Source organism: Salmo salar, chromosome ssa15 (assembly GCF_905237065.1).
Source record: "Salmo salar chromosome ssa15, Ssal_v3.1, whole genome shotgun sequence".
Taxonomy (NCBI): domain Eukaryota; kingdom Metazoa; phylum Chordata; class Actinopteri; order Salmoniformes; family Salmonidae; genus Salmo; species Salmo salar.
This window is the reverse complement of record NC_059456.1, coordinates 69,673,443-69,700,487: the sequence shown is the minus strand read 5'-3', so window position 1 is coordinate 69,700,487 and position 27,045 is coordinate 69,673,443. Positions and strand designations below refer to the sequence as shown.

Sequence of the window (27,045 nt, the reverse complement as noted above, 5' to 3'; positions counted from 1 at the left end):
CTATAGCTGGGACCCTTTGGATGACAAATCAGAGGAAGATTTTCAAAAAGTAAGCGAATATTTAATCGTTATTTGTGAATGTAGGAAACCTGTGTCAGTGGAAAAATATTTTGATTTGGGGCGCCGTCCTCAAACCATCGTATGGCATGTTTTCGCTGTAATAGCTACTGTAAATCGGACAGTGCAGTTAGATTAACAAGAATTTAAGCTTTCAGCCGATATAAGACACTTATATGTACCGGGACGCCTATCCCTCAGAAGCCACTCCCAGATTTCTGGATAGGGCTGTGCTCAGAGTTTCTTGCCTTGGCAAATCGCACTGTTAAAACATTGATGCCCTTTGCAACCACTTACCTATGTGAGAGTCGATTCTCGGCCCTCGCCAGCATGAAAACTAAATACAGGCACAGACTGTGTGTGGAAAATGATTTAAGACTGAGACTCTCTCCAATACAACCCAACATTGTAGAGTTATGTGCATCCTTTCAAGCACACCCTTCTCATTAACCTGTGGTGGGTTGTTCACAATTTTTGATGAATAAATAAGGTTTTATATGTAAGATGGCTAAATAAAGAGCAAAAGTATTGATTATTATTATATTATTATTTGTACCCTGGTCCTATAAGAGCTCTTTGTCACTTCCAACGAGCCGGGTTGTGACAAAAACTCACACTCATTCTTATGTTTAATAAATGTATCGTATAGTGTGTGTGTGGCAGGTTTACAATGTTGGCAAAAAACAACATTTGAGAGTGCGCTGACCCTGGGGCTAGTTGGGGAATGCAGCTGAAGGTTGAATGTTTGAAGGGGTACAGGACTATAAAAAGTTTGGGAGCCACTGCTCTAGACCATACTATTCACCAAGAGCGTTTTCATATATATTTTTCATAGCTGTCTATCTACCACCACAAACCGATGCTGTCACAAAACCTGCACTCAGCTGGCTGTATAGGGACATAAACAAACAATAAAATGCTGATCCAGAGGCGGCGCTCCTAGTGGCCAGTGATTTGAATGCAGGAAAACTGAAATTCTTCCTGCCTCATTTCTACCAGCATGTCAGGTGTGCAACTAGAGGCAAAACAAATCTAGATAACCTTTAGTCCACACACAGACACACATAGAAAGCTATCCCTTGCCCTCCTTTGGCAAATCTGACCATAACGCTATCCTCCTGATTTATGTTTACTAGCAAAAACTCAAACAGGAATTACCCGTCACGAGCTCATTACGTAGTCCGATGAAGCTGATGCTAAGCTACAGGACTGTTTCGCTAGCACAGACTGGAATATGTTCCGGGATTCATCTCATGACATTGAGGAGTTAACCACATCAGTCAGCGGCTTCATCGCAAAAACCTGTAACATATGCAGATGCCACTGTTATGTATGCTATTGCCCTCACGACTGACCAGGCTATGTTGGAGCTGCAAAGTCCTTATTGATTTAAAATTGGTATTTAATGCGGAAAAACTAAATGTATGCTGCTTTCTAATTCTCTTAGAAATATTTCAGATGGCTTACAGTACACATTTACACATTAAATGGTTCTTTTGTCGAGCAGGTTTGCACCTATAAATATCTGGGCTTTTGGATTGACAATCCTTTTACATTTAAAAAACATATGGATGAGCTTGTTAAGAAGTGTAGAACTAGATCATGCCTCTCTAAACAGCAGGGAGCAGATTGTACAGTCAACTTTTCTGCCAGTTCTTGACCATGGGGACACCATTTATCGGAATGCAGCAGCCACTATTCTTAAACCTTTGGATGTCGTCTACCATAGCGCCCTTCGCTTTATCACAGGTGACAGTTTTAATACGCATCACTACATCCTGTATCAAAAGGTTGGCTGATCTTCATCAAAGTCCCATAGATCATTTCATTGCTCCTTTTTGTTTACAAAGCTTTACTACACAAACTTCCTTACCTACCTCACTTCACTGTTAAAATAAAAAAATATGAGACACCAAACCCGTTCACAAGGATGCTTAAATCTCAAGGTTTCACTGGTACGTACCGATCTAGGTAAATCCGCCTTCAGTTTTAGTGCCCACTATTTTTTGAAAAACATACAAAATTCCCTACATGTTGACTCTCTGGTGCCTCTAGGGCAGTTTAGGACATACGTGTTCAGTTAATTTAATGAGAATTGCAACTGTTTGGATTTAACGTAAATAATTGTATTTATCGTAACCAAAAAAGTGTTAAACAAATAAAAATATATATTATATTTGGGATTCTTCAAAGTAGCCACCCTTGTAGAAAATAGTACAAATTAAGAAAAACACTTGAATGAGTAGGTGTGTCGAAACTTTTACCTGCTACTGTATGTGAAAATGCTGTTCATTGACTACAGCTCAGCGTTCAACACCATAGTTCTCATCACTAAGCTAAGGACCCTGGGACTGAACATCTGGATCCTGGGCGGGCCGCCCCCAGGTGGTGAGTGTAGGTTACAACACATCCACCACGCTGACCCTCTGGGGTGCGTGCTTAGTCGTGAAGAGGGCATGACAACACATCTTCCCCCTCAGGAGGCTGAAAATATTTGACATGGGCCCTCAGATCCTCAAAAAGTTATACAGCTGCACCATTAAGAGCATCTTTACTGGCTGCATTACTGCTTAGTATGGCAGCTACCTGGCATCCAGCCGCAAGGCGTTACAGAGGATAGTGTGTACAGCCCAGTACATCACTGTGGCCGAGCTCCCTGCCATCCAGGACCTCTTTACCAGGCGATGTCAAAAATGGTCAAAGTCTCCAGCCACCCTAGTCATAGTCTTTTCTCTCTGTGATCGCACAGCATGCGATACCAATGCACCTGGAACCAACAGGACCCTGAACAGCTTCTACCCCCAAGCCATAAGACTGCTAAATAGTTAAATAGTTAACCAAATTGCTACCCGGAAAATCTGCATTGACCCTTTTTGCAATAACCTTTTAGGTTCATCACATACGCTGCTCCTACTGTTTATTATCTGTCACTTTGTTCCTAGTTATATGTACATATCTACCTCAATTACTTCGTACCCCTGCACATCGACTCGGTATTGGTACCCTGTGTACATAGCCAAGTTATCGATATTCATTATGTATTTATTATTACTTTTAGTATTACGTGTTTTACTTTTCTATTATTTCTCTATTTTCTTTCTCTTTTCATTGTCAGGAAGGACCTGTAAATAAGCATTCCCTGTTAGTCTACACCTGTGGTTTACGAAGCATGTGACAAATAAAATTAGATTTTGATCAGAACATCCTCTGCCTTGTTTTGGGCCAGCATTATAAAGGTTGAATTAAATAAATAAATAAACATACGCTGGAAAGAGAAGTTTGGCATGAACCTTGGTGTTGGAGTAAACAGCACATGACTGACAGGAACAAATCCTTAGCCAATGACTTGACCAAGTTCTTGTCAGTCCTGAGTTGTTAACTACTGCATCATGGTAATGCCAAGCTGCTCTTTTTTTTAAGGTTTTTAAGTTTTTTTTAAAGGTTTTTATTCAACCTTTACTTTGTAAGATGGGTACCACAGCCTCCAGGTGCCAGATCTGTGATGGCCTGATATCTAAATCTTTTCAGGACACATAAATCTGCAAAAGTTGGTGCTTTTATCACAAAATGAATAATCTTTATGGGAACGTCAGTTTAGCTGCCCCACTAATACAATATTTGCATTGGAAATAGATTTAGAATTGAACCTGTTGAAAATCAGGAGGAGAAATTGGACGTCACATGAACAATAAATGTTTCATATGGACTCACATTCTGGCTGAGTAGGCTATGGCATCATGCTACTGTTAGTGGCCACACTGGCCTGGTAATGACAAGGAAGAAGTTATGTCCACTTTTAAAACATTTAGTCATGTAAATGCCGGAAAATGTAGGACAATGGCCATTGCTTATAGTAGAAGAATAGAGGCCAATTCCATAAATGGTTATGAGAGACACTTAATAATACTCAGCTGGAGGGAAGCTTTGCAAGTGGAGGGAAGGGATGCTTAGCAGATCTAGTTTACAGCTCAAAACCACCTAATGAAACAATAACTACAGGACAAAAATGTCAATATGTTTGGTCTAATAAGAAATGGGTCTGAAGCGCAGTACTTTCCCACGGAATGTTGTGTGAAATGCTAAGGGTTAATGTGTTGCTGATATCATTGGATGTATTTTAGCCAACCTTTGTTCATTATGCATGAGATGCAAGAAAAGACCACGTGCAAAGACTTCTGCTCTAAATTGGGATTAAATCAACACTCTTTGAAAGTGAACATAAACAATAACGTTAAAAGAAAGAATGGGTGGAGTTTTGGTGGGGTTAGTATTGTTAAAAATATATCAAAAGAGAATACTTGAATACAAGCCATTGTGAACACATTGTGACAAAGGCCATGCAACATGATAAAAAAAACGTTTTAAATAAAGAGAAAACAGTACAGTTTAATACAAAGTTAACTACTACAGTAAATGATGAATGAGAATCAGGGGTCAGAATAGACAGTTAAGGAATAATAAGGAATCCCATCCTTCCACCTTCCAGGCTGGTTGTGATTTGATGGGTTTCTGCTTTGGCTGTGTTGTAACCAGTTTGCACAAATGTTTACCTCGCGATCATTTGTGAAGATGTAGATAACCCTCGCATGCAAGACAAGGGATTGTCTTCTGTCATGATAATAGGCCTAAGGGATTTCCAAGGGTCCCCTTAGTTAGTTAGCCAACTATTGACTGTTTACGTGTTAGTTGGTGAACTACTACTGCACCTTGGGCAGAACAATCCTGCATAGAGGATAAGCTATACAATGTCTAGATGAGTCCTTTTGTCCTGTAAACAAATTCACCCAAAGAACGTTTGATTATTTTATGACAAGTATTGAGTCATTTAATTTCAGGTCATGTCAGTCACTACAGGCCGAAATGCTAGAACGGAAACAGGATAGTGACAAGCACATTGGGTATTTGCAATCCAATACTTGCATGGTGTCATCTACCACTGAAAGGACTTCCACCACACAGAGGCTTCAATTATTTGGTGAGTCCATATGTTTTTACTAAGTTGTGTGCTAGCCAAACAACCTGCAAACAGCAGAATAAGACAGGCCAGCCAACTGATGTTTACAAGAAAGAACAAGGTCTGCACCGTCATAGTAATGACATTATTTATTTGTTACACGATTATTCGATCATTTGTTCTGTCTCTCTGTATGTCTGTCCCTCTCACCTGTCACGGAAGTGTTGCATTGTTTCTCTCATGCGAGTACAGGTGAGAGAGTGCTTATCTGGACAGTTCCTAGCACTTACTGTAATCCCCTTGAGTACAGTTTCTATTTTAAGGAAGCGCTTCTCAATGGTTTGATACCAGCACTTCTGACACCTGGATGATGCTGTGGCTGAATGTAACATTCAGGTCTTAGGACCAGATTTACTAAGCGTTTGCACACAAAGTTACAACCTATAATTTTCAGAACAGAATCATTTCTAAAGCTAAACATACTATTGGTTTCATTTCAACTCAATCCTAACCTAAAATAACCTTTGTTTCCTTTTATTCCCTCTGAAATACAACTGCAAACTTTTCACCATGCAAATATTTAGAATATCTTGCATGTGAGACCAAATGAAAGTTTGAGATGCACACCTTTGTCTTGCAGGTGTATTGGTGATGAGGGCTGAGGGCTGTGGCTGAGGGCTGGGTGTGAACTGGCCCATGGCCACCTTGACTTCCCTTGAGAGAGGATGAGCTCAGGTAAAAACATGACACCTAATCCAGGTGGTCATGTGACCTCCCCCAGTGCTGCTGTCTCATGGGAATACTCCCTGTCTCCAGGGTGACTCACCCTCACATGACGGGAACCTGATCCCCTCCCCAGCTGCTTGCTCTGACTGAGGCCCACCTGTTCTTGCTGCCTAATCCAGAAACCTGCCTCCATCCTGCCTCCAACCTCCAATCCCAGCCAAACCCAGGAGACAGACATCCAAACTGGCCAATCCAGAGAACAGAGGAAAGACACAAGGTATAAGTGCTTTGAGAGACACTATGCACAATGAATAAATCATGAAAGTAGGCAAATACATGCAAGGCCATCGGTAGAACAGCCAAGAATGTGGTATAAGTGGCATGGCAGAGAACAAAATGATATTTCTCCTCAAAACAACTAGTTCACTCTGTTAAGCCAGTGCCAAGCAAACGTGTTGTAGTAGAAATGTAGACGTTTTACTGTGTAGCCTAGCATGCCGTCATTCCCCCCAACCTCCTTTCTCTGTCATGTACCTGCTGTACTGTATAGTTGAATGGGGTCTGCCAGTTTACTGAGTTCCAACAGAAAGATCAAGGCCTGATCCGGTGGTGGACGGGGGCAAAAGAGTATGACCAGTGTACCCAAAGCAAGTACGCCCACATTCACCCCCTCACCGCTCTTGTCCCAGTCATCAAGGGCCATTTTGCAATTGAGGTTGACACTGTCCAAAGGCTCATTGGCACAGCATGAAAGCGGAGTGTCAAATTGAAACCATCACCCCAACAAAGATGGTGATATCACATCAGTGCACAGCGCCTGCAGTTTCATGCCACTGTTCTGTTGCGGAATATTTATTCCCTTTTCCCAATTAGGGAAATTTTGCCTCTCTTTTTTCTGTGACTGGGGAAAATAGGAGAACAGGCTGTCATCAAAATTTGACCAGTCATTCAGTTCAATGATGAGTCATAGCCAGGGGTGAAAGTAAGGTGGTACGGTCCGGTATGGCATCCAGGCAAAATAAATAGTGGGTGTATGCCATTCTGGTAAAATGTGAGCCTCTCACAATAATTAAAACAAAATGCCTAGAAAACTATAGGCAATTACACCATTATTTAACAGTACTGCATGTCAGCTGTATGGAAATGAGCGATCTGACTTGAAAATGGGCATATAGGCCTACTCTCCAAATTGTGTTGTGGCCAACAGGAGTGCTTTTTGAAGTGATTGTTTGACAATCAGATGAAAACATGACTGGTTGTGTTTATGCCACATTAAAATGTAATAGATGATAAAAGTTATATGACAAGCCTTTATTATGCCTACTATGCCCATGGAGATCACTGAATTAATAGGGATTCTATATGCAATTTAATGATTAGACCCGTAACATTTTTAGTAGTAGGTCTCGTACCAGTAAGAAATGTAATCTATGTTCACCCATTGTCATAGCTAGGGTCCCTGGGTCAAGCTGGTAAATGCGCTGACTAATCTAATGAATGGGTGAATTAACTTAATGAGCATGGGAATTTAAATGAAGGACACCAGTAACTGGAATTCCAAATGTGACAGAGACAGTAAAATAACTTGTTTTAGCTTTGAGATATATCTCAACAGTTGTTGACCATTTTCTGGGAACTAAAATCCCATCCAGGAGAGTTAAAGTTCTGAACAAGGCTTATACATTTTCTTCAAATGATTCCTACAGTAGATGAAAAGATCCAAAAAGTTAGTCCAAGCCCCTAAAAAACAACAACAGGAGGTTGCTCAAAGGAGGATGTGAAAAGAAAGGCGGAGAGTTTACCATATCAGCCATTGCTTCCAGATAGCCACTCTCACTTTTGGCCATGTGAAGATGTTTCCATATCTCTTTGAAGTCAGTGTGTTTGAGGAATGTAGATGAAAATAGATGTTTAAAAAAGCATTGTCTTTACACAGAAAGTTATACTTTCTTCCAATGTGAGAAAACCATGCTCTGTAGCCTACACCGTTTGGCCTGTATGAGTTTGAATGCCTGCCCTTCGGTTTATGCAATGCTCCAGCAACCTTCCATAGATTTACAGAGCTGTTTGGGCAACCTGGTAGCAGGGCCCTCTTGGCAGTACTGTATGCTGCTGCCATCTTGTGGAGAATAACACCCATAACCGGACCGAATACTGACCCAACACAACGCCATAGAATGAAACAGAAACTTAATTGCCATTGTAGGGAATTTGTCTTGCACATACATAAAATAGCACTGTCAATTTACAGTCAAAGCTGTTCAAACACTGTTGGAAAATGAAAACCCACTATGGTGAAATCACAGCAATTCAATTTGGCTGTATGTCAGTGATGTACTTAAATAATTGAACATTCACTTTCCCTATATATTCTGTCCAGTATAATTTCAGATGATCAGAAACTCCAAAACGTGTTGTGCTTAAATAAGCGTCATACAGAGAAAGTAATACATTATTTTATACAACAATAATTAGGTTTGGCTGTATCAGGTTAGGATAAGGGCCTTAATGTATTTAGGGAACAGAGCAACATCAAGAGCAACATGGCCAGTGAGTGGTACACAGCATGTAGTAGTGTATAATTCCAGAGTTGACTGTAGGTCACTGTTCACACAGAGACACTCCCTTCTTGTTCGTCTGTTGTTTTTTTCTAGATTATCAAGCAAAAAGCTTCCAACCAGTCAATCAGCATCTCCCCATTACTGTGACGCCACATCAAATATTTCCATCTACTGCTCCAAGCTTTATCACATGATGTGAGATCAACACAAGGCTATAGATAACACACTATTTGTTCAATGTTCCTAAATATTAAGAGTTGGTGAAATGGAATTGCAGAAAAAATGTCTAAATGGTAGAATAAACATGGGAGAAGCTTGCAAAGTAAATAGTCAAATACAAACAAATTTATCTCACTCAAAACACTGTAATGACATTGACTTCAAAACATCCAAGGCTACACAAACATGCATGATATTGTATATTTAGCAGATTCGGTTAAGGACAATATAACCCCCAGTCAAGTACATCTCAGTGGTACTGATGGACTCTACTTGCGATTAGATTACATATCGCTCAGCATTGTCCCAGGCTATCAGCCATGTCTTTTATGCAGTAGTAGGATATAACGTTTGTATATAGATGGAGAATATAATCCTCTGTATAGCTAGGTCCCAGCCAGGTCATAACTAGCCTGCTATAACTGGATCACGCAGTATGCACATGCTTAATTTCAGTCATCAACTCCATGTACGTGCAGTACCATACTGTAATCAGATTACACCACAATCACGCCATCTACCGCACTATGGCGTATGATATCAACCGAGACAGCTGTATCTATGTGGCCATGGATATTTCGCCCCATCTTCTTCGTATTGCTAAAAAAACTCAAAATGACATAAACATTGTAAACACTTTTACACAATACAATATCACTCCTCCAAGATATGTCTGAACAATGTAAAACTACCCCATCAATCAAAGTCTAGCTCATCTACATGATGTAATATCATTCCCTTTAAGAATACTTACAAATAAAAACACTTTCTACCAGAAAACTATGATATGAAAAAGCTGTAAGAGGTTAAATGAAGCCCTGGGCCTGGCCCTTACCTGTTCTTGGCTTGGACCCCTTACCAGACTGGTGGCCTCTGTGGGGCCAGGGATAGGGGTCTTGACCCCCTCGGTGGTGGACATGGTCTTCTGGTCCTATGGTCCTGGTTGTGGAGGGAAGCTGAGGGCGGAAGCTGAGGAGCTGTGGTTGTGGTACAGCAGCAGGGAGAAATAGAGTCAGAGGCGGCTGTCTAATCCTGGCTGGATTCCACAGTGTGTGTGTGTGTGTGTGTGTGTGTGTGTGTGTGTGTGTGTGTGTGTGTGTGTGTGTGTGTGTGTGTGTGTGTCAGAGCTCCCATTCATCCCAATCGGCCTCTGTCGTCACATACAAACAGCCCATTGGACATTACTGTTCGAACTGAACATACACTAAACAAATTACATGGAATGTAGCAGCTTTTTTAGAAACATAATAAACAGTTAAATGCCATTTGTTAATGGCCATCTCAATTCTCTTTAAAGTGTGCTATTGTTTTGTTATTAGTGATTAAATATTGATTCCACAAAATATTTTTGTTTGAAAAGTCAGGCAGCTAGTATGATTGTGCACAACTGCTTCAATCTGATCATAGTAACTATTCACTTTACTGTTCCTTTTTCCTTCCACATGTGATGAGCTGATAAAAAACTATCCTGCCATCAAATAAAAGCATGGCAAACTTATTAGCTTCTTAACACCCCCCCCCCCCAGGTAGAATACAGCAGCCTCACTTCCCTCAGTCCCCCAGCCGTTTCCTGACCTGCCTAATTACCCTATTGCTGTCTGCACCTGTGTGTCTAACACAATTACGCGTACAATCACTTTGTAGCCTTCGATGTCCTCCGATTGAATTACATTTCAGAACCTTTTATTACCCAAGGCCGAGAACAAATCATTCATATTTTAGTTGTTTCAAAATGAGCACTCGAGTGATTAGCACTCTGTTTTCAATCATAGATTACTTTTCATTGCACCATAAATGGACCATAAACGCAAGGCCGTCAAGCTTTAGAAGTTCTATATAGTCCCCTATAATGACTCTCTCTCTCTCTCTCTCTCTCACACACGCACAAGACACACACACACACACACATTGTAATGCACTTGCATGTTACTCTATGAACGCACAGCAATATCAGACCCACTCACACACACCATAACCAAACTCCAATTTTATGGGAGATGCAGTAACATCACAAGTAAGGGTTAAATCTCTCTGTGCTACCATGGAGACAATGACAGGCATTCTGTACTACAGCCGTGTCATCGCCATTCTACAAGACAACAAGGGAGGAGGGCCAGGGGGAAGGGGGAAGCCCACGGGGTAATAGATGCTAACCATTGGTTCATTTGAATCACATGACTGCTTTTGGAATTCTAATTCATACAGGATTTTTTCCCACCTCCAGCTCCTCCTCTACCCTTGGTCTATTCTGAGGCTGGCAGAGCAAGACCCAGATATGGTGTAGTATAACAGGAAAGAAACAAGAAACCTGTACAGCATGGAGGGAGGCCTGTGTTGAAGGTACGGAAGCGTGGCTTTGTGTCTTTTTGAAAGTAATTTTTTATGCCTTGCTGCTGCTGTAACTATTACTCTGGCTCTGTTGTGTGCTTGTTGTTGGAGCATGTGTGCATGATTTACTGTTTGCACATGTGTATGTGTGCATGTGTGTGAATTGGTACATGTGGATTCTCTGCAAGTGTTGTTGGTGTAAGTGTGCGTGCTTGTGTGTGTGTGTGTGTGTGTGTGTGTGTGTGTGTGTGTGTGTGTGTGTGTGTGTGTGTGTGTGTGTGTGTGTGTGTTTGTGTGCCTCTCAAGGAACATGCCGTCTGCAGTCTCTTCAGCACTCTATTCAGACACTTAAGTCTGACCTGGACAGTATTGGAACAGTTCTGTAAAGATTTTAGACTTTTATTTACATTTGTCAAGTGTATCAGGGACTGACTTGATTCAAATCATGGCATTCTTGTCGAATGGGCTCTCTATTCATGGGTCCAAAGTAGACAGACTGTCAAGTTGGTTGAGGATCAACACATGCCATTTCTGTTAGGACTGTCTTATGACAGCTTAAAGCATCTCCTTTTACTATCATGTCAAACTCACATGCCACTCCCCCAACACATACACACGGAGTAATGTAAAAAAAAAAAAAAAAAAGGCATGCTTTCGGAACCATTTGATGTTTGCATTGAAAGACCAGTGAGTGAAGGCCTGTAGACGTTGAGTACAGACAGACTACATTTACCCAGATTGAAATTGTAGACCTATAACCTGTATGAACACTGATCATAAAAGATCTGTGGGAGAGCTTCTGACAGCCGAGGCAGCAGTTACTCAGTGTAACTCAGTGTGTCGTTAGGAAGTGAGTGTCGACAGGTTGGAGTGCCTCGGCTCTGATGAGGTATGGCCCTGTCCCCTCTCCCCCTCTGGGCAAGGCAGCTGGCCTGGAGGGTCTGGAGGTCTGGGAGCAGATGAAAGTGACTCCTTCTCACATCCAGGTGTTATTCCTTCTGGTCCCGCTGGTCCCTATTCTCTCTCTCTCTCTCTCTCTCTCTCTCTCTCTCTCTCTCTCTCTCTCTCTCTCTCTCTCTCTCTCTCTCTCTCTCTCTCTCTCTCTCTCAATTCAATTCAAAGGGCTTTATTAGCATGGGAAACATATGTTCACATTGCAAGAGAAATAGATGATAAACAAAAGTGAAATAAACAATAAAAAATAAACAGGTAACATTACACTCACAAAAGTTCCAAAGGAATAGAGACATTTCAAATGTCATATTATGGCTATATACAGTGTTGTAACGATGTAGAAAAGGGAAAAGAAATAAACATAAATATGGGTTGTATTTATAATGGTGTTTGGTCTACACTGGTTGCCGTTTTCTTGTGGCAACAGGTCACACATATTGCTGCTGTGATTGCACACTGTGGCATTTCATCCAATCAATATGGGAGTTGAACAAAATTGCATTCGTTTTCGAATTCTTTGTGTGTCTGTGTAATCTGAGGGAAATAATATGGTCATACATTTGGCAGGAGGTTAGGATGTGCAGCTCGGTTTGGGCAGTGTGCACATAGCCTGTCTTCTCTTGAGAGCCAGGTCTGCCTACGGCGACCTTTCTCAATAGCAGTGCTATGCTCACTGAGTCTGTACATAGTCAAAGCTATCCTTAATTTTGGGTCAGTCACAGTTGTCAGGTATTCTGCAACTGTGTACTCTCTGTTTAGGGCCAAATAGCATTCTAGTTTGCTCCTTTTTGTTAATTATTTTCAATGTGTCAAGTAATTCTATTTTTGTTTTCTCATGATTTGGTTGGATCTAAATGTGTTGTTGTCCTGGGGCTCTGTGGGGTCTGTTTGTGTTTTCTCTCTATATCTCCCCTTACAAAAAAAAACCACACGTGATTTTCGGACACGTGTGAAGTTTCACATGTTAATTTTGAGCTTCAGAGGCAAACCGGCAGTGGGATGCAGGGTGCTATGTTGCTGGAATGAATGCCAAAACTTGCAACTGGAAAAAAAGGCAGTGAAAGCAAAGGCCAGGGTAATATAACCAAAGAGAGGGAAAATTGCAGGAAAGAGGGAGGCGTTTTATTTCATTGAAATTGTTACCTTACAATATTTTGTTTTGCTATCAATACTTTAGGGTTTATGTTTTGCTTTCAATATCATATTTTATGTTTGCAATAGTACACATTTTTTTCTCGACTTCAGAAGTTTTGCTTGATATTAACGGCACAAAAGTAACTCACTCACTAGAGGATTGCACCAGATAATAACACTATGACTCAATTAAAGGTGTTTAAAGCAGCAATCCTTAACTGAACTGCCAAAAGTACAGTAAAAAGCTGAGGGATGGGGCTGGAGAAATGCAACCTTTCTCAAATCCATAGACTACGCTATGGATGCAAGGACTGACCATCCATGATATCCAAATGATAGTTTTACCATGTTTTTAGGCTGTACAGTGGATATTTACATTTACTTTGCTTATAAACATTGGAGTAAAACAAGCTTATATTTTGGGTTTTGATGAGGTATGACAGCTGAATTAAGCTCATGAGTCATTTATTTGTTATATTCTTCAAGAATCAATGGGTACATATCATTCATTTATAAGTCCAAAAATGGACGCAGCAAGTAAGGATTGCCCCTTTAACAGGCAGTGACCTTCATACAGCACAACGATGTCACCATTTGAATGTGATCTATTAACCTGGCCCCAAAAATGTATTCTGTCCACTGTTCCGAGAATGTCCCGCATTTCGGCTTTTTCAATGTGGTCAACCTAATTCCACCAGTGGAAACATTGCTACTGCAATATGTTACCACCATCGTTTCACATGTGAGGAGAATAACATTATTTCAACCCTACATGTGAACTTGCCATAACTTTCAATTCCATAACTGAAAGTGAGATTTTCACATCTGGAGTTTTCTTACATGTGAAACTGCAAATTAGATTTCCACTTTCACATCTAAAAGTGCAAGTTCACATGTGAAAAACAATCACGTGTTAAAATCTAAGTTGCAGTTTCATATGTGAAAAACGTTCACGTGAAAATTTCATGTGAAACTGCATATTCGATTTTCAAATTTCATATGTGAAACTGAAATTCACATGTGAGGTGAAAACATGTTATTCTCACATGTGAAAAGGTGGTGTTAACATGTGAATTGAACATGTGCACATGTGAAAATTTGTTTTTTGTCATGTCAAATTTAAGCTCAACATGTGAGAACAGCTAATTCACTTATGAAACTGCAAATTTGGCGTGCTATTTTGTAAGGGTCATTATCAGAGGAGGCTGATGGCAGACTCATTGTGATTGCTGGAATGGAATAAATGGAACGGTATCAAACACATCAAACATATGGAACCAAAATGAGCCCGTCTCCTATAACTCCTCCCACCAGCCTCCTCTGGTCTCTATGTTTTCTCTCTCTCTTTCTCTCTCCCTCTCATTCACTCCCTCCCTCCATGTGTTCCCAGTAAAGCTCCCTAGTTTCCAAACTTGGGAGCAGGCACACGCACATCTGATTGAAGTTAGTCTCTCATCTGTCCTGCATCTCTTTGGACTGTAGGCAAGCAGAAACACACACACCTGCAGGAGGCATGGTGCACATAAACTCCGTTTATTTGTATGAACATAACAAGATTCAACAACTGAGACATAAACTGAACAAGTTCCACAGACATGTGACTAACAGAAATTGAATAATTTGTCCCTGAACAAAGGGGGGGTGAAAATCAAAAGAAACAGTCAGTATCTGGTGTGGCCACCAGCTGCATTAAGTACTGCAGTGCATCTCCTCCTCATGGACTGCACCAGATTTGCCAGTTCTTGCTGTGAGATGTTACCCCCCTCTTCCACCAAGGCACCTGCAAGATCCCAGACATTTCTGGGGGAAATGGCCCTAGCCCTCATTCTCCGATCCAACAGGTCCCAGACGTGCTCAATGGGATTGAGACCTGGGCTCTTCGCTGACCATGGAAGAACACTGACATTCCTGTCTTGCAGGAAATCACGCACAGAACGAGCAGTATGGCTGATGGCATTTTCATGCTAGAGGGTCATGTCAGGATGAGCCTGCAGGAAGGGTACCACATGAGGGAGGAGGATGTCTTCCCTGTAACGCACAGCATTGAGATTGCCTACAATGACAACAAGCTCAGTCCGATGATGCTGTGACACACCGCCCCAGATCATGACGGACCCTGCACCTCCAAATCGATCCCGCTCCAGAGTACAAGCCTCAGTGTAACGCTCATTCCTTCAATGGTAAACGCAAATTCACCCCTGGTGAGACAAAACCACGACTTGTCAATGAAGAGTACTTTTTGCCTGTCCTGTCTGGTCCAGCAATGGTGGGTTTGTGCCCATAGGCGACGTTGTTGCCGGTGATGTCTGGTGAGGACCTGCCTTACAACAGGCCTACAAGCCCTCAGTCCAGCCTCTCTCAGTTTATTGCGAACAGTCTGACCACTGATGGAGGGATTGTGCGTTCCTGGTGTAACTCGGGCAGTTGTTGTTTCCATCCTGTACCTGTCCTGCAGGTGTGATGTTCGGATGTACCGATCCTGTGCAGGTGTTGTTACACGTGGTCTGCCACTGCGAGGACGAACAGCTGTCCGTCCTGTCTCCCTGTAGTGCTGTGTTAGTCATCTCACAGTACGGACATTGCAATTTATTGCCCTGGCCACATCTGCAGTCCTTATGCCTCCTTGCAGCATGCCTAAGGCACGTTTACGCAGATGAGCAGGGACCCTGGGCATCTTTCTTTTGGTGTTTTTCAGAGCCAGTAGAAAGGCCTCTTTAGTGTCCTAAATGTCCATAACGGTAACCTTAATTGCCTACCGTCTGTAGGCTGTTAGTGTCTTAATGACTGTTCCACAGGTGCATGTTCATTAATTGTTTATGGTTCATTGAACAAGCATGGGAAACAGTGTTTAAACCCTTTACAATGAAGATCTGTGAAGTTATTTGGATTTTTATGAATTATCTTTGAAAGACAGGGTCCTGAAAAAGGAATGTTTCTTTTTTTGCTGAGTTTATGTTATAGCATGTGGCGGTTTTGGGCAGCAATGTGGATTTGAGTGCATCCATCTGAATTCCTCTCATTTTCCCCTCAACAGCACACAAACACTACCTCTTCCTTACCTTGAGTAGCAGCACATTTTTATGCAAATGAGCCTAGGAAAATCGATGCAATCAATATTATTTTGCACATTTCAATTTTGCTCTTGTACATTTGCTACATCCAGGTGCAGTAGTTCCAACTTTTATCCTTAATTTTTTTGCTTTCTGATCACAACAGTTGAATACCTTTGTCTAAATGAATCCTTTATATTAATACATGTGTTGTGACTGAATGTTTATGAGCTATGACCCTCAGAAAGTGGAGGGAGGAGCACTTCAGATGAGAATGACTATCACCATCACTCACAGTCTTCCTCCTTCACATTAGCCACAGCACGAGGTGCTGCATTCGCATCCTCAACACCATCACTAAGCCGCTCTCTCTCTACATTGCTCTACAATCAATGAAACCATGACAACACAGGCTGTATATCACTCTGCCTTGTCTCACACAAAAGGCCCTCCTCTGGCAGACAAAGCAGGCAGGTTTATTGGGGGGGTCTTAAGGAAATGAGGGCCAATAATCTCCCCCTGCCTGCCTGCCCAGTGGTCCTGGCCACTAAGAGAGAGTTTTTTCCCCTCACACAACACATCCACTGATAGAATTCAGAATCTCTTTATAAGGGCTACCCTAAACAAGGGTTGTAAGGTTTACTCCCCAAAAATACATATACCAGCAGTAGTGTTCAGTTCAGATTGAAGTCACAGGTATGGTGTTTATAAATTGGAAATACTCTGGTTCCCCCTAAAAAGGAGTTGTCCCCCGCCCACCATTTTGGAGGTTGAAATGTAATCAATTTCTTCTGATGTCATCATTGTCATAATTTTCACCACTTACAGTATATAAATGAGAGAAGTGCTGGTGTCGGTAGTGGGCCAAGCTTCGGATGTACATTGACTGACTGCAGAGTACAGCGTAGTTTGGGTATTTCCACTGTAGCCAGACAGAAGGCAGTCACTGTATGGTATAAGCTACCCTGGGGAGGGCACATCATAAAGCCAGTCAAAGCTCTTGCTGGGGGCAGTGAGGTAAGAGTTAGCTTTGTCCGTAGTTTACAAGCCCTCCCCCTCAGCCCACACCACACACCACACCACATGGGCATCATGATTCATGGTTTCCTTTTTAACAATACACTTATTACAGTTCATCAAGACGTACTTGACTTTATTACACGTGGGGTACCACAGGGATCCATTGTTGGCCCATCAAGTGAGGGCCAGCACCCCAGAATTGTGTTTGTGTGTGATAAGATACCACATTTGAAATGTAGGCTGTATGAATGATGTTTGCCTGTGCTGTGTGTCTGTTATTGCTGGGAGGAGCAGACCACACCTTTTGACACTCCACCATGCTGAGATAGAGACAGGAGCTGAGGTGTCAGCCAGTGGTGGAAAAGTACCTAATTGTCATACTTGAGTAAAATTAAGATACCTTAATAGAAAATGAATCAAATAAAAGTGAACGTTACCCAGTAAAATACTAGTTGAGTATTAAATATACTAAATATACTAAGTATCAAAAGGAAATATAACTGCTAAAATATACTTAATTATCAAAAGAAAAAGTACAAATAATTTCAAATTCCTTATATTAAGTAAACCAGAAAGCCATGGGCACACTCCAACGCTCAGACATCATTTACATCATTTAGTGAGTCCGCCAGATCAGAGGCAGTAGGGATGACCAGGGATGTTCTCTTGATAATTGTGTGAATTGGATCATTTTCCTGTCCTGCTAAGCATTCAAAATGTAGAGTACTTTTGGATGCCAGGGGAAATGTATGCAGTAAAGAGTTACTTATTTTGTTAAGGAATGTAGTGAAGTCAATGTTGTCAAAAATATAAATAATAAAGTAAAGTACACATACCCTCCCCAAAAAACGACTTAACTAGTACATTAAAGTATAGTATTTTTACCTAAGTTATTTACACCACTGGTGTCAGCAATGGCACCCTTCACCTGCTCACTCATTCTCTCTCTCTTTCTGGTGTGAGGGGAAACAGAACGCCATGTTGCATTGTCATTGGGAGACGTCTGCATTAATGGAGGGTCCATTAGACGTACTCTACGTTTATTTCACTAATTCATGTCCATGGATTCAATGGGTGGACCAGTGTGTTTGTAGGTGCCGTACGTCATGCACAAAATTGGATGGAATAGGTTTGCTTTGTCTGAGTGTGTGTGTGTGTGTGTGTGTGTGTGTGTGTGTGTGTGTGTGTGTGTGTGTGTGTGTGTGTGTGTGTGTGTGTGTGTGTGTGTGTGTGTGTGTGTGACACGCCATGGCATGTGGATGTCTTTGTCACACTCCCATTTGTCAGCCGTATGGTGTAGAAACTGCAGTTGGTGTAGAGATGTTGGTGTAGCTGTTCTTCCACCAGAAGTTCAGAATTGAACTGGAACTTTATGAGGCTTACTCCCTAACTCCCCTCACCCTCTAGCTTCAATTAACCCTCTGCCAGCCCCCTCCCTGCCAAACCCCCCCCTGGAAGCTCCAGTGAGAGAGGAGGAGGAGGGTGGTGTTCTTTGAAGTGTGTTTCCATAATGGAAGCACCAGGAGTCCCAGGGTTAAGTTCCAGTAGGCCGAAGTACCGCCGCAACGCGTTATATTTTACAGTGAAGGCTGCAGCAGAAGCTCTTTTGTCCGCGAATGCGTCGGGAACAACGGTTGGCTAGTGGCTCCTGGGGAAACTCGTGAAGGCTCTTATATCTCTTGGTTCACTTACTGTATGCCCAGGCAGATGATTGTATATAAATTCGTTCTTATGAGCAGAATATTGTATAAAATATATATTTTTAAATGAGCTGCATTCATTGCCTTTATTTAATTAATAAAATAGGGTTGTACGAATAACTTGAAAAATGTAATCCATAAGCCTACTAATACATTAATTCATTAATTAAAACGTGCACATATAAAGAAAAGTTACTTCAACCTTGTAATAATACATTTTCTTTCAATTTGTTCCATTGAATATAATTATCAATATAATAAAACTAGGCCTAGGCAAGACAGGCTCCTTCCTCAGCGCCACCATCTTTTCCATTGTCTTTAGCAGGGGCTGTGCAGATTCATTCATTTTCAGCACAGTTTTTTGGTATTAATTTTCAGCACATCATGATGAGTTTTTTAGGATAGGCAAATAATTACAGGTTATGCACCGCTGTTTGTCGGCAGCACAGTAAATCTTTCCATTGATTGGAGGAATATTAGGCTATAGAGATTGGCACCAATAGCTGTTACGGAGTCTAGTTGAAAGGTAATCGACTAGGTGGGCTGTTCTTCGGACCCCGTATGTAGGGTTCTTGTACAATGCTTCAACAAGGCTATTAAACTTGACATTTGTGTCTGTCTTTATTCTTTTATCCAATATATCATACTGAAACATGGTATCAGAAGTGTCTTGAAAACCACGTTTGTTATTTTTGTAGCTATGTACAGTATATAGTGGCTTGCGAAAGTATTCACCCCCTTGGCATTTTTCCTAGTTTGTTGCCTTACAACCTGGAATTAACATTGCCTTTTGGGGGGGTTGTATCATTTGATTTACACAACATGCCTACCACTTTGAAGATGCAAAATATTTTTTCTTGTGAAACAAACAAGAAATAAGACAAAAAAAAACAGAAAACTTGATTGTGCATAACTATTCACCCTCCCCAAAGTCAATACTTTGTAGAGCCAACTTTTGCAGAAATTACAGCTGCAAGTCTCTTGGGGTATGTCTCTATAAGCTTGGCACATCTAGCCACTGGGATTTTTTCCCATTCTTCAAGGCAAACTGCTCCAGTTCCTTCAAGTTGGATGGGTTCTGCTGGTGTACAGCAGTATTGAAGTCATACCACAGATTCTCAATTGGATTGGGATCTGGGCTTTGACTATGCCATTCCAAGACATTTAAATGTTTCCCCTTAAACCACTCAAGTGTTGCTTTAGCAGTATGCTTAGGGTCATTGTCCTGCTGGAAGGTGAACCCGCATCCCAGTCTCAAATCTCTGGAAGACTGAAACAGGTTTCCCTCAAGAATTTTCCTGTATTTAGCGCCATCCATCATTCCTTCAATTCTGACCAGTTTCCCAGTCCCTGCCGATGAAAAACATCTCCACCGCATGATGCTGCAACCACCATGCTTCGCTCTGGGGATAGTGTTCTCGGGGTGATAAGAGGTGTTGTGTTTGCACCAGTCATAGCATTTTCCTTGATGGACAAAAAGCAAAATTTTAGTCTCATCTGACCAGAGTACATTCTTCCATATATTTGGGGAGTCTCCCACATGCCTTTTGGCGAACACCAAACGTGTTAGCTTATTTTTTTCTTTAAGCAATGGCTTTTTTCTGGCCACTCTTCCATAAAGCCCAGCTCTGTGGTCCTATGGAAAGATATAATCTCCGCTGTGGAGCTTTGCAGCTCCTTCAGGGTTATCTTTGGTCTCTTTGTTGCCTCTCTGATTAATGACCTCCTTGCCTGGTCCGTGAGTTTTGGTGGGTGACACTCTCTTTTGGGAGGTTTGTTGTGGTGCCATATTCTTTCCATTTTTTAATAACGGATTTAATGGTGCTCCGTGGGATGTTTAAAGTTTCTGATATTTTTTTATAACCCAACCCTGATCTGTACTTCTCCACAACTTTGTCCCTGACCTGTTTGGAGAGCTCCTTGGTCTTCATATTGTCGCTTGCTTAGTGGTGACGCTTGCTTAGTGGTGTACCAGACTCGGGGGCCTTTCAGAACAGGTTTATATATACTGAGATCATGTGACACTTAGATTGCACACAGGTGGACTTTATTTAACTAATTATGTGACTTCTGAAGGTAATTGGTTGCTCCAGATCTTATTTAGGGGCTTCATAGCAAAGGGGGGGAATACATATGCACGCACCACTTTTCCATTTTTTATTTAAAAAATTGAAACAAGTTATTTTTTTCATTTCACTTCACCAATTTGGACTATTTTGTGTATGTCCATTACATGAAATTCAAATAAAAATCTATTTAAATTACAGGTTGTAATGCAACAAAATAGGAAAAACGCCAAGGGGGATGAATAATTTTGCAAGGCACTGTAGGTGCAGTTACATTCCATATGTGAACAGACTGCTAACTTTAGTCACACCACTGATCACCTCGTTGTTAGCTGGCTAGCTAGCATCACTACCTACCTCGATGGCTGAAGGCAAAGAGATCTCCTATTCCATCGCTATGGCAGCAAACATTCCGCCACCAAATTCCATGGTTCTCACAGGGGACTGGATTACTAATTGGGACAACTTCAGGGACGGATTCGAGGACTATGCGCTTGCGACCAGTATACGTGAGAAACCCAACGAGGTCCACGCGGCAACTCTGAGGAGCTTAATGGGCAGTGAATGCAGGCATATCTACCGGCACAATCTCACCCTCACAGCACGACAACAGAGTGATGCATAGGCCATACTGGATTCATTGGAGAATTATTTCGAACCCGCCAAGAACGTCATTTCCGAACGGTTCGTTTTTGAAAGCTGCAAACAGGAAGAGGGGGACGCAGTACACAACTTTGTAAGCCATTTCAGGGAAAGATCCGCTACTTGTGAATATGGGGGATTGAAAGATTAACTGATTTGTGACAAAATAGTACTGGGAATTGCAAATGAGGACACGCGCCACCGTCTACTAAGAGAGAGAGGCTTAACATTAGTAACTGCCATTGAAATGTGCCGCACTGCCGAAGTAACTGACATGAAAATGAGAGCAATGGAAATCGAAACCCCACCTACTGACGCTGATACTGTTCACGCTGTTGCCAGGCAGACATTCAGACAAAACCAATCGAGGCAGAATAATTCACCACAAATGGTGAACACAGACAGCCCCATAGCATGCAAATACTGTGGAAATGTACACGCACAAGGCATAGAGCACTGCCCTGTCTACGGAAAACCATGCAGAGTTTGTGGAACTAATAATCACTTTGCAAAAGTGTGTCTCAAAAGCGAAAGAAGGGTGAGGGAGGGCAAAATTCACTGTGTTAATGATGTCACTCAGTGTTCAGAACAGTGAAAGTGACATTTCCATGCATGAATCCATTGGTGCTGTACACTCAAGAACAAGAAATTGTTTGTGACTGTCAAGGTGTTGGGTGCGTACTGGTAGCGAAGTCAGGTGCAGGAGAGCAGAGAGTTGTGAACAGGCGCACACTTTATTGAGGCAGGAGAAAACAGCAGATGGACGCAACTGCATCAAAACCTCCAGCCACAATAGCAAAAGTGCAGAGCGCAAAACACAGTCACAAAAGCTAATGATATCAAAATAAACATACTACGTGCAATAACACGGATCATAAACACCAGCCTGGCGCGTAACCTCAAACACGTAACACGAAACAATTTCACACAAAGACATGGGGGGAACAGAGGAATAAATACATGCAGTGTGATTGGGAATGTAAACCAGGTGTGCAGGGAACAAGATAAAACAAATGGAACAATGAAAAATGGAGCGACGATGGCTAGAAAGCCGGTGACGTTGACCGCCGAACGCCGCCTGAACAAGGAGAGGAGCCGACTTCGGCGGAAGTCGTGACAGTGACACTACGATTACACAACAAGCTGCAACAATGTCAACTGGTTTCCGGTGCTATGTGCAACGTAATGAGTTACAAAGACAAAATCAATCTGGCACCTGACACACATCTCTTGCCCAGCAATACTAGCCTAAAGCTGTATTCAGGAGAGCTAATGGGCTCTATGGGCATCTTTGAAACCGAATGTGTTATTTGGGGACACAAACACAAGCTGGAGTTTGAGATCGTGAAAACCAGTCAACATCCTCTCCTCTCAGGCTCTACATGCGAGCGCCTGGGACTGATGCAATTCACCGTACCAAATTATCTGCACATCGTGGTGCATGTCCAGCATGGACCCCTGATATCAGCAGATATGACAATGTATTCAATGGGCCCATTGAATCAGTACCTGGGGAGGTACACTTTGAATTGGATGAGAGCATCACTCCAGTCCAGTGTGCTCCTCGCAATGAGCACATTGCAATGAAAGTGGCTGTGAAAGCCCTGCTGGACAAGTATGAGGCCAATGGCCACATGACATCTGTGACTGAATCAACTGACAATATGGTCTTAGTGAAAAAGCCAGAGAAGCTGAGGGTCTGTATCGACCCAAAGCATCTGAACCAAGCACTGAAGCGCTCCCACTACATCATGCCGACACTGGAGGATGTCCTCTACAAGTTTTCCAAGGCTAGGATTTTCACCACAAGATGCATTTCTTCAATGCAAGCTGGACGAAGAAAGCAGCTTCATGACTACCTGGACACTCTGAGGTCATAATAGCTGGCTCAAGCTCTGATTTGGTGTGTCAGTGGTGACTGAGGTATACCAACGCAAGCAGCACGAGTTACTGGCTGGGCTCAAGGGCATTGAACCCATTGCTGAGGATGTCCTGATCGTAGGCTGTGGTGACACAGAGAAAGAAGCAGAACACGACCATGATTTGAAGCTCCTGGCACTGATGGAGCGCTGCTGATCAGTTAAGCTGCGCCTTGGCCTGAAGATGCGTCAGTTCAAGGTGAAAGACGTCAACTTCCATGGCCACATTCTGAAGCCGGACCCAGACAAAGTCAGAGTGATCCTCGATATGCCAAACCCGTCTGACGCAAAAGGAGTGCAGCGTCTCATCGGCTTTGCAAACTATCTTGCAAAGTTCATGCCACGCCTATCAGCAGTCTGTGAGCCTCTGCACCGGTTTCTGGTCAAAGACACACCATAGCACTGGCTACCCAAACACTAGGCCTCAGTGCAGGAGATGAAATCTCTGACTTCATCCATGCCAGTGGATGTTGCGCTACTACGACGTCACGAAGATTGTCACAATCCAGAGCGACTCCAGCCAAAGTGGACTTGGATGCTGCCTTATGCAGGAAGGCCAGCCCATTGCGTTTGCCTCGAGAGCGCTCACCCCCAAAACCCCCAAAACTATGCACAAATTGAGAAAGAGTGCCTCAGCATTGTCTTCTCTTGCCAGCGCTTACATCACTACTTATATGGTCGAGAGCTGGTCACCGCTGATACTGACCACAAACCACTTATTGCCATATTCAGTAAACCTCTCCTCAACGTGCCCAAGAGGCTTCAAAGCATGCTCCTAACTCTGCAAAACTACAGCCTGAAGGTTGTCTACAAGCCAGGACCAGATATGTACATCAGTGACACACTGAGCAGGGCAACAGCACAATGCACAGGCAGAGGCACTGCCTATCAGCGGCATGCCATCTGTTCGCTACAGCAGGAACAACAAGATGTTCAACAGATCAATCAGGCAGACTACTTAAATGTCACAGATCACCGCCTAGCCCAGATCATGCAACACACAGACAAGGACGAACACCTACAGTCACTGAAGTCCACGGTTCTCACAGGTTGGTTGTACCTGAAAGAGGACACCTTTCACAGTGAGAGAATACTAGATCTTTCGAGATGACATCAGCGTGCAAAATGGCATCTTGTTCAGAGGTCAGAAGGTCATTATTCCCAAATCACTACGTCCAGAGATCCTTACTCGCATAGACTCCAGCCACGTTGAAGGTGACACATGCTACCGCCAGGCATGTGAAACATTATACTGGCCAAACATGCAAGCAGAAATAAAATACTTTATCAGCAGCTGTACTACATGCAACGAGTACGCTCATGAATAGCAAAAGGAAACCATGATGTCGTACGAATTGCCCAAAAGGGCCTGGCAAATCGTCAGCATGGACTTATTCTGCCACAGACAAAAGGACTATCTTCTCATTGTTGAACACTACTCTGACTTTTGGGAAATTGAACTGCTCCCTTATTTGTCTGCAGAGACGGTCATAAAGCGCTGCAAGGTGCAGTTTGCAATGCAAGGCCAGGTCATCACGGACAATGACCCACAATTCAATGCACAGTTCAAGCGTTTCACCTCAGAATGGAAGTTTGACCACGTGACCTCCTCTCCAAGACCCAAAGGCAAATGGCAAAGCAGAGTCAGCTTTCAAGATTGCAAAAAACCTGTTACACAGGGCCTTGTGTGACAGCAACAACCCCTGGAAAGCCATCTTACAGTGGAGGAACACACCCACCGAAAACATGGACAGCAGCCCAGCGCAACGCCTTCTGTCCAGACGTCTGAGGACTACCATCCCCGTTGCTAACAAGCTACTTGAGCTCTGCGTCATGGCCACAGAACTGCGCCACAACAGCACCACAGAAAGCAGCTCGCTAAGTGTTTCTACGACCGGACTTGTCGAGACCTACCAGAGCTGGAGGTGGGGAAAACAATAAGGATGAAACCGCTGCCGGGAGACCACACAGGACTTTGGAGGCTGGGCTCGTGCCTACAGAGAGTTGCACCATCTTCTTACCTGGTGGATGTTGGTGGCTCCCTCTATCGTCGCAATCGGGTGGATTGGTGCATAGCAGAGCAGACAACAGACCAGAATACGTCATACACTCACCTCGATGAGCTGTATCACAGTCCAGGCCAAAGGGCAAGGGGTGCAGAATTGAGACATGAGCCAACTGAAGGTGAGGCTTCTACCCCACCAAGCTATCCAGCTCGTGGCCCTCGTACCCCTGTAAAAGCCCATACTTACTCACGGCTGGGTCGGCTGTGTAAGCCACCGGACAGGCTTACTCTGTAAGAAAGGGACTGTGTTAACTTGTCCTCTGTTTGTATATTTTTTAAGATGACAACTGAAGTAAAAAGAAAATGTAATGCTTTTTCAATTGTTATGACTTGACTGTTAAGAATTTAATGTTGTGCCATTATGTTTGCACTTTCTATTGAAAAGGAGGATGTTATGGAGTCTAGTTGATAGGTAATCGACTAGCTGGGCTGTTCCCCGGACCCCGTATGTAGGGACTTGTACAATTCTTCGACAAGGCTATTGATCTTGACTTTTGTGTCTGTCGTTATTATTTTATCCAACATATCATACTGAAACCATAGCCTATTTAAAGTCTGTATCAACAGGCTACCAGTTGCATTTGTTCGATATGAAAAGGAGACGGAAATATGATTGACCTGCACTGCACGTAGGAAAGTGTCCAGACGACTGTGAACTGATTGACCAGTAGGCTAGGCATGAATGTTCTGAAAATCAATCATCTGAAAACAAAACCCATCGAGAGAGAGCAATGTGGTTTAAGGCCTGTGATTCATTTTGATTGGGTTTCTCCAAGTGACTCAATAACGAGCAAATTTGTCTGTAACTCGAGTCGTTTCCCTATCACCTCTCAGAGTGGCCTGCCAGATTGGGGCTAAGGAGTCATGGCTGAGGGGGGAGAGAGTGACCATGTTATCAACACTCTGCTTGTGTTTTATGTGTTTTATGAGACACATGTCCACTAGCTCTGAGTGCAATATTACACCAGAATTGCAACTTATTTTTAAATTAAAGATAAATCTCTCCACTCCCCCACCTCTCTCTCTCTCTCACTCTTTCTCTCGCTCTCTCTCTATCAGTTAGAGGAGTATACGACTAAGCAGTCACCGTGGATTGTGGGAAGTGGAGGCGGAGGGCGACATGCAGAATGAGGCCCAGGGCCCGGCAGCCGCCAGCATCAGTACGACTCCCAGTGTCACCACCAGCCTGGTCACTACTAGCAGCACTGGGAGGCCAACCCTGCCCCACATCTCTGTCTACGCTGGGACCCCAGGTAGACAGACTGCTCAGGTACAGTAGCAGCAATGTTTGTATACGGTATCTCAAAAGTGTGTCCAGTGTGGTGGCATGGGGTTAGTTGAACCCTTCGGTTGTTGCTGTTGCTGTTGATGTTGGTGTTGCTAATGCTGTTGTTTTCACCATTGCAACATAATCCACTTATGAATTTGGATGTTTTGTTGCATCACAACAACAACAATATAGTGCAATAAAGTGACTTTTCACACATGTAAAGCAGCATATGTCTTCAGAAAGCAATACTGTTGTAATAGGAGTTGGAGTTTGTAAGGTGTTATGAAATGGATTTGAAATGGATTTGATCTCCAACCCTGCTCAGTAGTGCAGAACAAGCAGAATTTGCCAGATCTTTACCGCCATCTAGTGGCCAGTTT

General features: G+C 42.8%; 2 protein-coding genes across 5 annotated transcripts in view; one reads left to right on the top strand and one right to left on the bottom strand.

The window, feature by feature from the left end:
* The window catches only part of LOC106572233 (solute carrier family 2, facilitated glucose transporter member 1), a 44,731-nt gene extending 35,226 nt beyond the window's left edge, over window positions 1–9,505 (bottom strand). The window contains exon 1 of the mRNA XM_014146239.2: window positions 9,353–9,505. Coding sequence (XP_014001714.1) covers window positions 9,353–9,436 — 84 coding nt within the window. The 5' untranslated portion in view covers window positions 9,437–9,505. The remainder of the gene's footprint in view (window positions 1–9,352) is intronic.
* A 1,250-nt stretch (window positions 9,506–10,755) lies between these two features.
* The window catches only part of LOC106572235 (polyhomeotic-like protein 2), a 42,582-nt gene continuing 26,292 nt past the window's right edge, over window positions 10,756–27,045 (top strand). For all 4 annotated transcript variants that reach the window (XM_014146245.2, XM_014146244.2, XM_014146246.2 and 1 more), the window contains exons 1-2: window positions 10,756–10,857; window positions 26,455–26,665. In XM_014146245.2, the coding sequence (XP_014001720.2) occupies window positions 26,516–26,665 (150 nt within the window). In that variant the 5' untranslated portion in view covers window positions 10,756–10,857; window positions 26,455–26,515. The remainder of the gene's footprint in view (window positions 10,858–26,454; window positions 26,666–27,045) is intronic.